Below are 14,856 nucleotides of genomic sequence, written 5' to 3' on the forward strand. Positions count from 1 at the left end.
GATTGCAGACGCTGCGAAAATCTCCCCATCCTTACTGTCATGATCCATCATTATTTTGACTAACAGTTCAAGCAAACGCGCATGGCTTCATTTTTTTTGTTTTTGTTGTTCCTTTTGTTTTTGTTTTTTCGCAACGGGGACCTATTTATTTTAGCGAAAAGTTTCCGCTCTGCGCTCGACAGATGGATGATTAATTCGGCCATTTGTTCCTTTAATTGCACGCAGTTAAATCAATTTTAAGTGATTTAGGACCTGGTGATTAAAGGGGCAGCGGTGAATTGAATTCCATCAGAGGGCTACAGCCCGGCAGCGATCACCAAAACTGCGCCGACTTATTTTTGGACTGTCTGCTGATTAGATTTGTTGTTGTCGCTGTCCATGGTGCTGAACTTGGGCTCCAGGAATGGTGGAGACGCTGAGTATCGCAGTCATCGGTGCTCCCGGAGTGGGGAAAACTTCTATAATCCGCCAGTTCATCTACAATGATTTCTCGGAGGTGTACACGCCGACCAGGACCAGATATGTGTACAGACCCTCCGTCATACTGAACGGGAACATGTACGAGCTGAAGATTTTAGACGTCCCGCCAATCTCCTCTTTTCCCTCAAGCTCAAGCCAGGTAATGTTACTGTCTAGGGACTCGCTACTCACTTGGGGCACGAGGGCATCACCCCCGTAATTAATTTGCTTTATTAAGAAAAAAATAAATAAATTATTGTGCTTATTTATTGCGCTTTGTCCTGTCATCCTACGGCGGTTCATTTCCCTGATCGCCTGAATGCACATTTGGTTTATTCGTTCTCCCCTGGATTGATGTGTTGCGGTGGGCCTGTCTGTTCACGACCACTGGCATTCCTCAAAGACAAAACACCCATTTTATTTATTCTTCTATTGCTATCAGATGTCCCTAGTCTACTAGTTGCTATGGAGACCCGGCTGACTTAAGCCTTGGAGAGCTTTACTTTGACGTTGTAAAACTCTCACTCTCTCTCTCTCTCCCTCTCTCTCTCTCTCTCTCTCTCTCCCTCTCTCTCTCTCTCTCTCTCCCCTTTGCCTGGTGAAATGCCAGCTTGCATATTGCTTATACTATATATGAATTGTAATTTGAAACAATGATTAAAAATATTTTCCATGATCATATGCAATGAGATTTCTGCTTAAGTAGAAGGTGAAAGACAGAATATGAATGTGGTCTGTATGCACAGAAAATAAAAAGCATGATTGTGCTGCAGGCATGGCCAGCACACCTGGGTAAACTCCCATTTTAAAACTAGAACAAACACGCTGGCCCTTTTATTTCAGGGCCACAGGTAATTTCCTACACCTCATTAGCCTGGGAGCAATCACGGGATCACAGCAAAAGACAGTGTGGCTCCAAATGTTCTGTCTTGGAGCGTACACACTGCAAGATGGATAGCGTTAAGGAACAAACTGTTTGCACAACAGACTTGCAGCTCCATCTGAGCCATGACAAGAGTTGGGAATATTGAACTAGTATTTCATGGCTTCTCCTGGCTTTCCTTCTTCTCAGTTTTTTCACCTCTGAAGCAAAATAAGCAAATGTTATTTTTTTTCTTTTTATCCTTGCCTCCAGTTCTCCAGCAGCCAGCGAAAAGGCCAAATACAAAACATGAAGGATTGTTGGTAGTGTGTGGAGGATTATTGGGTATTTAAACGTCATGCTTCAGTCCAAGCCCCTGTGGACTGTGAATCAATCTGCCAAACTCTTGTCCGCTGTTGCCTCAGTGGAGAGGCTATAAGACTTTCAAGATGGAAATCTCCAAGGTCACCACACCGAGCTGCCACACGGCCCCTGGTGCATGCCACTGATCATTTTTCTCTCTTTTGTTTTTACCTTCCTTCCCTGCAAGAAAATTATACATGGGGGAGGTGCCACTGAGAAAATGGGATCAGGCCAGGCAGGGGAAAGAGCATCTGAATGAGTGGCCTCCAAAAGTGTTGGTCTGCTCTTTGCTCGCTAAGTATGGTGTTAACACAGAAAACACCCAACAGGCAGGCAATCATCCAGCTGAGTCCCACAGAATTAACCATTCTGCGGGCAGAGGCAAACAGATTTTACAACATTTTGTTTGAGTGTTAAGAGGTCTGCAGTGCACTTCATTGTTCGCTGCCCACAGAGACCCTCGGTGCAGGCATTGTGATTAAGTTTCCTTTTTTCTTCGGCTAAATGGTACTTAACCCCCATTGGGGAACAGTCTGGTAGCTGTGCGAGTAAGACGGACTGAACTATCTCTAGAGGTGTGTGTGCCCTAAGATTGAGTCACAAGAAAGAGCTTTAACAATGTCTGACACTGCAACATGTTGTATCATCCTGCTGTAGCATTTCTTCTTCATTTCAGAGTGGTACTACAGTGAGCAGTGGCCCTTTGGCAGGTCCTTTGTGTAAGGTATATGGCAGAAAAAAACCCATTAGCTGAGTGCTGCCACAACATTTCTATCAGACAGATTTATGGTTACTCGTGTTCAGGAATGGCCCTGAGAGGCCGGCTGTAGGTTTTTCCCCTTCCCATGAGCAGCTCTGCTTGCTCTGGAGCCTGCATGGTCACATTTCTGTATCTTGTGGTGTCCTCTATTCACCGTGACAGGAGCGATGAGACATCAGGCATTTTTTGACTCAGTGCCCTGCTCCCTTTTGACTCCATGGGCAGAGAAATGTAGCCTGGGTCAGGGTCACAGGACACAATGGCCTGCTGCCTGCTGAGGCAGGGCCAGCACAAAGAAACCTGGCTGAGATTTATTTCCAGTACACAGCACATTGGATTAAAGCATCGTTCCCTTAAGATACTACAGGGAATAAAGGACTAACAGAGAGGAAAGTAGGAATTTGCTGCAGTCTATGGAAAAGGTTACACAGAGTTTAATGGACACTGTAGGAATAAAGTTTACCAAATGAGGTTTCATCATTTCCCCTGAAATTGTGATGAATAAGCTGCAGAATAGAGTGAGTCAGTACGCCTCCATGCTTATGCAGTGTGGCTGTTTCTCATCAGATCAGATCTTATTTTAAAGAACACCGATGTCTTGGCAGGCGACGGGTGGCCCTCTTGTCTCTCTTGGAGAACATATTTTTCTCCTTGCCAGCACTGAAGACAGGCGACATTTGATAATTGTACCATGAGGCTGTAACGGTATAATCATTTGTTTGCTTTGCGGTATGTGTGTCTGTTGCTGATTGCGTTCAGAGAGCATCTGTCACAGTTTGTCGATAGGATGTGATGACAGATGGATTTAAGCCTGACAGCGGCTCTAGCACTGATTTTTTTTTTCTTGTTCTTGTGATAATGTATCACAATGACTCCTTCCCACACAACATGCTCTTTCTCCTTTTTCTGCTCTCTCTGGCCATTTTTTCTTAACTATCTAAGTCAATACTGTCTGCAATAACAGTATAGAAACTGACTGCTTGTCATACTGTGCGTTGTGCACCCTCAACTCTTGCAGCCCTGCTAGAAAAGAAATGTGTATGTCTGTATATGCATGCATGTTTATGTATTTGTATGTATGTTTGTATCCACAGTTTTTAGTGTTTATGTGTGTGTGCATGCCTTTCTGTATGAGCAAAACTGGGATTTCAATTTAGGAATACAATCAATTCCAGATTATTTGACATAAATGCATAAAGAAAAACACAAGACAGTGACCTATTCCACCTACATAATGCAAATGGATTACTTTCAGTTACTTTCAAATTACTTTTCCATCCAAAAACTCAGTAGAATATGAAATTAAATAACTTCCATACAGCTTTCAGCTTATAAAGTCAATAGTGTCACATGATTAGGTGCTACTTCAGTTTGTGTGAAATTATTATTTGTGATCTTCTAATTAAAATTGAAAAGTCAACAAATAGGTCACCAATAAGCCAACAATAAGTGCTTTATCCAAAAGTGCCCTCTTGTAGCAGAATTTCGGTTGTGTGTGTGTGTGAGCAGCAGACACAGACGTATTTGTGAGTTTGGCAATGCATGTGAGTGCAAGTAAGAAGTTATGACCAACAGTCGACCTCCAGCTCAGTATAAACTCAAACAGCAGTAAACTCTGCAGTAATGTTTTTTTTTTTTCTTTTTTGTGTGGCTCATTATTGATTGATGAGAGCTTCAGCCCCAAGGGGTGTTATAGATTTCAGATACGTAATGGCCACTGTGGCCTACATGTGGCATATCTCTAATTGCTATGTTCCCTTCCCCCCAGTTACATTGTGTGCGTGTATTGATCCATCACAATGAACCATTGACATTGAGCTGCTTTCCATACACTGTCAGGAGACTCCACATCTTTGTCATAGCCTGCTAAAAACTGACCAAGGCCCACGGTTGTCAGGGAAACATGTTCTGTTTGGCTCTTGAGGAGAGAAGGATGAGCTGCTCTTTTTCTGCAGAGTGTTAAGAAGACCGACTGGAGGACACAGACAGTGGCACCACACATAAATTCACGCCCCCACGTGTACACTCACACATACAGGAGCCCTCACATTACAGCCCAGAAGCGCACACAAATAAACCTGCCCACATTACATGCACACACATTTATTTGACTGTTGTGCACTCTTCCCAGTCCTACTTCTTAATTTCTTTTGCTTGCCCTGTGTCCTCTGTTTGGGTTTGAAGGAGCCATGTTGCTGTTCCTGACTCCTCCTCCACATTAAAAACAGGACTTGGATGACAAAGAGATATGAGATGAGAACACAAGCTTCTATTTTTAGCCCACAGGGACGTGAGGCTGCATCTGAAGCACCTAGGAAGAATGCCAGTGTATCTCTCACATTGTCAATAGCCTAGATCATCAGGAAAGGTCAAACTGTGATAATACGGTGTATAATCAGTGTGAATATGTCTCGTAGATTGGCAAAAATAAGGCACTGGTTCCCTGGTGGACTCAATCAATCTGGAGGACAGAGAGAGAGAGAGAGAGAGAGAGAGAGAGAGAGAGAGAGAGAGAGAGAGAGAGAGAGAGAGAGGGAGAGAGAGACAGAGAGAGAGAGAGTTTTACAACGTCAATTATAATAATAATAATACCCTACCGTTTTTCACTTCTTCACTTTGATTCTCTTTTTTCCCCCTCCCTCTGTCTTCTCTTTAGTTTTGATAGCAGAGGTTTTAATGCCACTTTTGTCTCCATGCCTGATCAGTCTCATTATCTCCCTGCTGATGTATGAGGCTTTGTGCAACACACATATCTATACACAAACCCACATATCCCTCTACCTGATTGAATGAAGGTAATTATTCCTCCTCCTCAGCCCAGACACGCTACCATTGCCATCATTACAACTTACACGATCCCCCTTTAGCCTTCCTTGTCACTTAGATTCTCAATTACACTTATTTGCAAGGATCACCTCTACAGTATGCTGCATGTTTAGTTCAGGTTACTCAGACTAACATCTCAGGTCACATTGTCTCTTTGTTGGAGTGAGCCGTTAGGGGAATGCCTTCGCCAGCACCAGGACTGGATAATTAAATTATTGTTTTTTTTTGCATGGAATACGTTATTTACTGTTTGCCCTCATTACTGTTTGTCTGTTATTTGTCCAGATATTTACTTTTGTTATGGTCCAGTATCTGTGTCATTCCTTCAATGTGGCGAAACACTTGAGTAAAGTAATGGATATGTGCAAAAAGCGTAATTTCAATTAAAAAAAAATAAATAAATCTGTCTCTATAAACACAAGTTAATACACTTTCCAGAATCGTCTTGAGGCAGTGTTTTACAGTATCAACAGACAGGGTAAAAAAAAAAAAAAAACTGTGTTACTTCTATGAACATTCCTTCCATAATAATTTCTTCTAGGCTGAAACAACAAACAACAAACAAGCAGATATGTGTCAGATAGGATCGTACCAAAACTACCCAATAAGGGTTTCAAATGACACATTATTGTTGGAATAAACTGACATTAATAATACTTCGATATGACTTCAATAAAATGTTAACTTTCAATAAAATATTCAATAATAAAAAATAAAAAAAACATATAGAAATGAGACAAATATAAAATTATTGTCTATGGCTGTTACAGCTTTCCTGAAATGAACTGAACTGAACTGAAGTGAAATGAAATGACTTTGAACTTAACTAAGCTGAACTGAAATTAAATGAATTGAACTGAATTTAACAGAATGGAATTACACAGGAGAGAACCGAGTTGTTTTGCTCTGTTGAGTTGAGCTGAGGTAAACCCCACTGAACTGAACTGAGTTGAACTGAGCTGCGTTCTCACCAGACTCCCTACACCCTCCATTAGCATGTGTGCACACCAGAGGTTATGTTGACACCCTGTCTGCTCATCCCTCAGTCCACCGCTGCTCTTTCATCTTGTACAAATACTCTTAAGGCTTCTGTTTTGTTTTCCCTCTTTTCCTCCCCAAGCAGTTCTTTTCTCCCACCCACTGTTGTCCCCTTATTTTCTTCCCCTCCTTAGCCAGCAAAACCACTTACCGATTCACTGCATGCTGTTAGAGGTGGTGGGTCATATGGGAAACAGCATGAAAAAGCGAATGCGTCATTGTGCCATTGCTGGAGCCACTGTCCCCCTGCAGCAAGCAGCAAATGTATCCAGTTGTGCCACGTGCTTTAATTACTGCTAGAAAGTCATTACCATTAAACCAGTGCTGCTCTCTGCCCTGCTGAATGTGCAGTGCATGACAAAGCTGGAAGGGGTGAACGGCAAAAACTCATTCTGTACATGCCCCCATTTCTTATTCTGATCTCTGCCTCTCATAAGCTGTCCCCTCTGTGTGTCCTTGACCACATGAAGCTGGAACATTATGTAGCACTTCTGGGCTATATTCATGGCCAGGCGGTCACCGTGTTTTACGACTTTACATTAGGCTGTCTGACTCTAAATCAGAGCCAGTTCTAAGACTTCATTGACTCCAAACACTTTCAGGCAGTAGAAACAATGCAATCAAGGCAGATAAATGTTGACACTTGGATTATGGAGCCAAGGTGTTTTAGGATAATTTGAGAAATCACATCCTACGTTGCCATTCAGCTGCAATTCATTATTTCTACAAATCGGTGCCTAACAAATAATCTCCCATAGTTTTTCTTGTGTCAGGTATTTATGTTTCTGTCTCTCTCTGTCTCTCTTGCAGGAGTGGCTGGATTTGCGCTGCAGAGGCGTTCGCAATGCCAATGCTTACATCCTGGTGTACGATATCTGCTGCGTGGAGAGCTTTGAATATGTCAAGATGATCAGACAGCAGATAGTAGAGCACAGGTATGATCACAAGCCCACTGTCGGACAAACTCTTTTGAACCAGCAGTTTCATGCAACCATAAACATTTGGCTTGTCAACTATCACTGCTGGTTTTTAGCGGCATCGCTGTGTGACCCTTCTGAGGACAGCGTGCAACTTCGCAGCCTGAGCACACAGCCATACAATCACATGTTTGTGGCAGCATGACAGTGACAGATAGTCCACTCGTGGTGACATCTTTGAATTCAGCACATTCTTCCCTGCATCCTGACAGTTTAGTAATGAGGTGACATTTAATTCTCGCACATCAGCCAACACTGGTGATTTTGAGATTATTTCTCAGGACAGAGTACAGCACTAAATGACAGGGAGGGGGTGGGGTCTGACACATTACAAAGGTCCCAGGTTGGATTTGAACCCAAGACGTCACAATGCAACATGATATGCACCTTAACCAGCTGAGCCCCAAAGATGTGTCCTCAAAAAAGGCATTTAAGTGTAAATGAAAAGGAAAAGGCATTGCTTTGTCATTCTGGCTACTGGCATCTGCACCTGCATATATTTGCATACTGACAGGGAAAATGTGTGGCCCTCATGTACTGTGCTCTAACATGGTGTTGTGCAGTGACCAAACCTCCACTGCATGGTTCATTCTCACATTCCTGTGGCTTCGGCTCCTGTGTTTATCCTGCCATGTGTGTTTATGGCCCTGACAGAAAACCATTACCAACAGCAGCAAGGGATGGTAGGGTGAGCGCAAGGGGAATGAGAAATAGGGGAAATGTGTAATCACTGGAGAAAGATCGCAGGCCAGACTGATAGATAAGAGAAGAAGGGAAAAAAAGAGATGGGAGGATAGGAAGATATATGAATATATATGAACTCATATTGTCAGTAATGGAGGAGGTGGAACCTAAGGGTTGTTGGGATTTGTAAGGGTCTGCCTGACTGAGGTTGTCAGCTATAAAGGAATTGGCCGTCTGTGTTTGCTTACCTAACCACATTCAGAGAGGAAAACACACACACACACACACACACACACACACACACACACACACACACACACACACACACACACGCACCAACACAGGCCACAATCTGCATTCACTTGCAAACGTTCCTTGACATTCTGCAGACAAGATGCTTACACAAACAGAATAACCTTATTTTGTCAGCCCTTTTTTTTTTTTTTTTTTAGCTCTCTACCATGAACCCCATGACTGCCAACAGTTTGATGAGGGCTATATCAGTGCCAGTTCCCCTCATCACTCCTATATAGTTCACCCTACTTGCACACACACAGACGCATACACATGCACACACATACATCTTCCTCAAACCTTTTCCTTCTGAAATCTGCAAGCCCAAGCAGATATGTGGGGAGATATTTATAGTCTGTTGTGTGTACAGAGTCCAGTATAAAAAAAAGGTGAGATGGTTATCATTGCAGTATGTTTTCCAACCATCTTCAAGCATTAGATTTATAGCTTGAGAGCTGCACTTTGTTCATTTCATATCTCTCTCTCTTTCTGCCTCTATATCTAGCTAGACTTACGTATATATGCATCCAAGTATGCAAGTCTTAGTCAGAAGATGACGATTTCTCTTTATTATTGTTGCATTAATAGAGGATTCATTTTAGCTGAGAAATTTGTTCCAGTGACTCACTCGATGTATAAGCTGTGAGCAAATAAGACAGCTGTAAAAATCACAATGCTGCCATCATACCATACTGTCACTCAGCTAATTTGTTGTGAGATCACCATAGCCTACTGTAGAACTGTATGCCAATTTTAATTTTAGCACTTTATGAAGAAAGCTGTAGCTCTGAGCAGCTCCAAGCTCCAGGAACTACAAAACCATACCAAACAGCACCAAACCAGAAGATTCATGAGCCTGAATGTGACAGTGAAAAATGGCACCCTTTTCGTATTCTCATTGTAGTATCTGCTGTCTGATCCAATTCATGAATCCCTCTAATAACTACTTTTCACTCCATCCCTGTGGTGAACTGCAGTGCTCTCTTTATTAAGGGGGGTGTTAGATTGGCTTTTTTCAAATCAAAACCAACCAGGCTTGATTGGAAAAGGCTGGCTAAATCATCCCAGATGCAGATGTTCTTTATTCATCAACATGGTAGGAACTACGAGTTGAAACACAAATCAAGCCTTAAACAAGACAATAGTGTCACACAAGGCATGTAAGTCTTGAGTCACTAATTTATGTCTCTAGCTTCTCATACATCTTTGCAATTCCAAATGCTGTAAACCAGTCAATGCAGAGAGTGGTGGGAGGCCCCTGGAGCCTGTGAGCTCTGATCCTCCAGTCCACCCCCGCACACCTCAGAAACGGGGGGAAACTGCACACAGACATATTGCATGCACCACGCCAGCCACCGTGACAGCAAGGCTCGCTGCGCTCATGTTGCCACGGCAAATTCCTCTATATTAATTGTGCTTGTTGATTAAAATGATTATACTCCACACCAGCTTCAGCGCATAAGCACACACACGCAGAGAAGAAGGTATTCCTTCAAAGATTTACCAGTCCTCACAAGCACACCAGCACCCACGCTGCAGCAATCAATCCTCATTAAGTTCACCATCCCTCACTGATAGTGGGCCAGACTGTGTGCTTGCAACCTTCAGGTTGTTGTTGTTGGCGGTGGTGGTGACGGGCAGTTTTTCACAGCATGGAAAATTTCTCACCTTCATTCAGTCCCCATCACATCCTAAGCTGTCAAGACATTTGTTTGACCTAAGTTTTTTTTTTTTTTTTCAACCTCTCACATGTCCCTGCAGGGAGGGCAGCAGCAGTGAGGTGCCAATCCTGGTGGTTGGCAGCAAGAGAGATCTGCAGCGGCATCGCTTCACACCTCGCAGGGCGGTCTCTGTCCTGGTGAAGAAGACTTGGAAATGTGGCTACGTGGAATGCTCCGCCAAGTTCAACTGGCATGTGGTTCTGCTCTTCAAGGAACTGCTTGGCATCGCCGTGGCACGAGGCATGCGCCAGAACCACACCTCCATACGTCTACAAGGGGCGCTACAGAGGAATCGCTGCACCATCATGTGACCCAGAGAGCTCCCTCCTCCCACACCACCCCTCTCACCTCAGGAGTGGAGCGGAGATGGAGAAAAGAACTTCTATCTAAATGGCTGGAAAAATACCCTGTGGCCTCCTGCTTTACTGAGCTGATTTTTCATAATGAGGTTTATTAGACTCTTGCGCTGTAAAAGACACTGAATTCCACTCATTATCATCCAACCACTTCCTACTCAAATTCTGCCAAATGTTTATATGGAATGAAAGGGGGAAGATAGCAGAGGAAGCAAATGAAAACTAATACAATGAGTACATACAGGATGTTTTTGTTTTTTTCTCACATCAACCAGACAGTTAGACATTTGAGGTTGTGCTTCCTGAACTTCCTCAGCAGCAGGTCTTATTGATGGATGTTGGTTGGCTGTAGCCGGGCTTTGACAGTACGAAAGCTGTGTTTGAGAGGCAGCAATATCATAAAGTCTTCCTTTTTGAACGCATTTGTCACATTCAGTTAAGTCAACAGAGGATACTCACATTTGACATGTAGGATTCATTAACGAGGCTTAGAACGAAAAGATCGATAGGAAGTTTTGAAGTTTTTACCTCGAAAGAGATGTACAAATAAACACAATTAGGCAGTTTACCTATTTAGATCACGACTAGTCGCGCATTTTCCTGGCTAAGTGAATTTAGGCAGATTTGCTTTCCTGTCCCTACTGTATAAAGTTTAAGCTTGATGTTCAGACCAAGGGTGGTTTGAGGTTGTCTTGCAGCAGAAAACACTGCAGTCCCTTATCGTGATGTACTGTAGGCCTTTAATCTGTTCCCTCCCCTCGCTCACTGTCTGTTTCTGATGAATACATTAAGTCCACAGAACTGGGGACCTGCAAAAGGCTGCAGAGGCTCAAAGGAAACTGTACATAAGACGTGCATGTGTGTGAGAGAGAGACAGAGAAAGAGAGAGAGTGAGAGAGAAAGAAAGGTGTTAAAGTTGACATTCACGGAAGCAAAGGACAGGCACGTGGATAGTACAGAGCAAGATCAAAGATGTTTGATCTTTGGTAGTAGGAAGGAGCAATAAAAAACCTACAGGGATGTCCTGACCGACTACACCACTGTAGTATACTGAAAACACCTCACACAGCTGTAACCCTTTCATGCTCAAACACCCCTGCAGACATAAGAGAGAGAGAGCAGAGATCACTGACTCCGACATATACATCCCATGAGTGAATCACAGAAACACAGAGGACCTAAACGGAGCTTTCATAGCAGTGTTTGAACTGTATCTAACTGGTAATGTTGTGAGATTAACCGTTGCTTTTTCATTTGATTAGGCCTAACTAGATACTTTGTGAATATGGTTGCACTGAAAGTAAGCAGGCCCACTGTACATAAGAGTGATTCATGGATTAATTGACTTGCATGCTTTTGTTGGTAGAGCCAACAGGTCAGGGTTTAATTGCACTGATGTTAAAATGTGATATTGTGTTTGATTTTTGTAATACATGGTTTTCTGACACTGTTGAGAGCAGCTGAATGGTGTGAATGTGATAGTTTTACACTGGCATGCAAGAGCACAAGCTCATGTTTCTCTCAAAGATGTAGTGTTGAAACCTCCTATCAGGGCAGATGGCTGTGTTAGTGTTATTTCTAATAAAAAAAGAAATATGTAGCAGAGATACACTAGAAAGCGTGTATCCCATGCGTGTAGCATGAGTTTTCATCAGTTTGTGTGCGCGTTTCCAAATAAAAAGGGCTACAGTTTTTTATCAGAAACATTACTTATATTTATTTTTACTGTGTTAGTAATGTGTGAGTAATTCTGTTTTTTTTTTTTTGTTTTTTTTTTTTTTTGACACTTGATGAATTATTAAATGCATTTCGGAACAGCAACCTTACCCTCGTCATTAATTTTAAACCCTGTGCATCATTTGAACCATAACATTATCATTTGACATGGTCGCCACCTTGTGGTAAAATGCTGTCATTAAATTGTAAAGATTTCTTTTCTCTCAGCACAAGATTCGGGCATCAGGAGTTAAATTCAGGACAGTCAGCCGACCAGTATCAGACACTTAACCCCTTTATACCACTATCAGATTGATTCGCAGTACTTGATAAAAGAGCCTTACTGTATTTTGGGTTTTTCTTGGAACTGGGATCTAATTAAGATAAAAGTAACAGTGCAGTTATTATGAGCACTTAGTGGAATTTGTGTTAAACTCCTACAGTGCTCCAGCGTTTCTCACAGTGTGTGTGTGTGTGTGTGTGTGTGTGTGTATGTGAGGGAGAGAGAGAGAGAGAGAGAGAGAGAGAGAGAGAGAGAGGGAGGGAGGGAGAGAGAGAGAGAGAGAGAGAGAGAGCGGAGGCATGTTCAATATATCACGGTCTATTTGGGGTTATGTATTAATTAACTGTCCTGCAGTAGCAGTGTGTCCTGTGGAATATAATAGTGGCCTGGAGGAGGCAGATTCATATGTCAGTATTTACACTGCCCTCCTCTGTGAGTATTGCGTTTTACCCATCTAAAATAACTTTAAAGTGCCATGTTAATAGATGCAGGGTTGGAACAAATAAGAGAATTACAAGTTAAACATGTTTATTTTCACATGAGGGCGCATTTTATCTAGCAGATAACGTGATACATTGTAGATGCAGTATACAAATCAGTTTAGACCAGTAACATGTATACACCGAGCAGCTTTTTTCTTTACAGCAGCTTTGCCGATATTGATATATGGCCCTATGCGTGGGAAACACTGTGCTCCTTGTATTCAACGGGACCAGCTGATCATCTGACTGGTGACCCAACCCTACTGCACACTACCTCTGTGTAACTGCAGTTCTGCCTTCTCACACTGTTCACCAGTAACAATGAGGAAAAACTTGACTAGTCAATCTCAAACTAGTTTCACAGTGGGATCCAGCGATCGCCCTTTGAAATTATTCTCATGAGCGGACCCTCGCACTTCTGGCTAATTGCTTTGCATTGGCTAATCTATGCGTGACAAAACCTTTTTGATCTGTGTATTTTAGATACAACCTGACTGAATGTGCACAGTTTGCATAAATGGCGTGGGATTTGTTAGATCTGGTCAGTGCAAACAAAACATTTTGGTAGCTGCTGAAAGACAGCTTTGTGCGCGTAGCAGAGGGTTAAGGTGTCCTCTTCTTGTCTGTGTGATGAATGATGTAGCCCAGATTATTTCAGGGCTATAGCAACTTAATCTGCGTGCAACAGATGATGGTGCACTCCTATACCTGAACGCTGTGGGACTGGACAGCATCTGCTGCCTACTTGCAAAACCTGGTGAAAACCAGCAAAGCAGATGGACAGCATGAAGACTGCCCCCTGTCCATATTCAAGAGGACAATGATTGTCAGCCTCGTTCATCTCTGTCCACAGCAAGGACTGGTGACAGCTGAAAAAAAAAAAAAAAAAATCAATTTCTATTCTGTAAACCTGTAAAAAACACATGGTTGAACTTTGACTTCAAATGATTATTCTTTAACTGTATATACCTTTATATATTACTGAGTAATTATTCGCAAATGCTATGCCCAGAAGCCCCAAGTATTTATAGCCTACGACCTTCATCTCACGCATGCTAATAAAATCATGCAAAAATAATCTGATTCATGTAAATAAATCTGATTATTTGATGTTAATTATAATGTGACGCCCCCTACAAAAAATAGCAGCTGTGTGGGATACTGTATTGGAAATTAGGTGAATTATAATATGATAGACTACTTGGTAATTCGAAGCGGTCTGGAGGCTTGACAGTACGTGCCGATATCGACGTGTGCGTCTGAGTGTGTGTGTGTGTGTATGTATGTATGTGTGTGTGTGTGAGAGAGAGAGAGGGAAAGGGAGAGAGGGAGGGAGAGAGTGCGCGTGCGTCCGTGTGTGTATGATACATTTAAAGATCATAACCCGCAACTGTTGGCTCTCCAGTTGACTGACCCGATGAAATCAACAGCCAGGTCACATGCCAAATGTTTAGGAATGTTTAGATAACAACGTCACGTGGTGCAGGTCGGACTGGATTCTCTGCAGTCTACATCAGCAAAGTGTCTTGGCATCACTTCTCGTCCTTCCTCCACTGTCCATTCCAGCGTCATGTGAAGGGGGCTCACAGTGGTTTCTCTCCCCCTAGCCCGGACCCACCTCCGTCAAGCTCATTCGTCAGAGGCGACCGCCAGCCTCAGCAGACCCGGTAGGAGCGTGTGCCCGCCGCTGTCCCCGGTTTATCTGCACCCCTCGGCGTGCGGCGGAGCGGAGGATGAGCGAACAGGGGAAGGGCTCGGCATCCACCTCTGCCGCGGCCCCAGCACCAGGGTCGGATACTTACAAAGGCTGGCTTTTTAAATGGACCAACTACTTGAAAGGGTATCAGCGGCGATGGTTTGTCCTCAGCAACGGCCTGCTGTCATATTACAGGTAAATACCCAGACGCAATGTGTTGTATTTCTCTAAATAAACGCCAGGCTGGCACAGCGAGTCTCGTTTCTCCGTACGCGCATCATTACAGCTGGATGGCTAGCAGGCTAACGTTAGCTGTCAAACGGTTATGGGAGTCAGCTG

The 14,856-nt window shown here is 43.1% G+C and overlaps 2 protein-coding genes across 3 annotated transcripts in view; both read left to right on the forward strand.

Moving 5' to 3' along the window:
- The first annotated feature begins 366 nt into the window (after positions 1-366).
- Positions 367-12,094, forward strand: rasl10a (RAS-like, family 10, member A). Its single transcript, XM_030059322.1, has 3 exons — positions 367-619; positions 7,119-7,243; positions 10,025-12,094. Exons 1-3 carry the CDS (start codon positions 404-406, stop codon positions 10,293-10,295), a joined length of 612 nt encoding a protein of 203 aa, XP_029915182.1. The 5' UTR covers positions 367-403; the 3' UTR covers positions 10,296-12,094.
- Positions 12,095-14,291: 2,197 nt separating this feature from the next.
- osbp2b (oxysterol binding protein 2b) overlaps positions 14,292-14,856 on the forward strand; it is a 56,249-nt gene continuing 55,684 nt past the window's right edge. For both annotated transcript variants that reach the window (XM_030060410.1, XM_030060411.1), the window contains exon 1: positions 14,292-14,712. In XM_030060410.1, coding sequence (XP_029916270.1) covers positions 14,555-14,712 — 158 coding nt within the window. In that variant the 5' untranslated portion in view covers positions 14,292-14,554. The remainder of the gene's footprint in view (positions 14,713-14,856) is intronic.

Source organism: Myripristis murdjan, chromosome 9, assembly GCF_902150065.1.
Source record: "Myripristis murdjan chromosome 9, fMyrMur1.1, whole genome shotgun sequence".
In the NCBI taxonomy this organism is placed as follows: domain Eukaryota; kingdom Metazoa; phylum Chordata; class Actinopteri; order Holocentriformes; family Holocentridae; genus Myripristis; species Myripristis murdjan.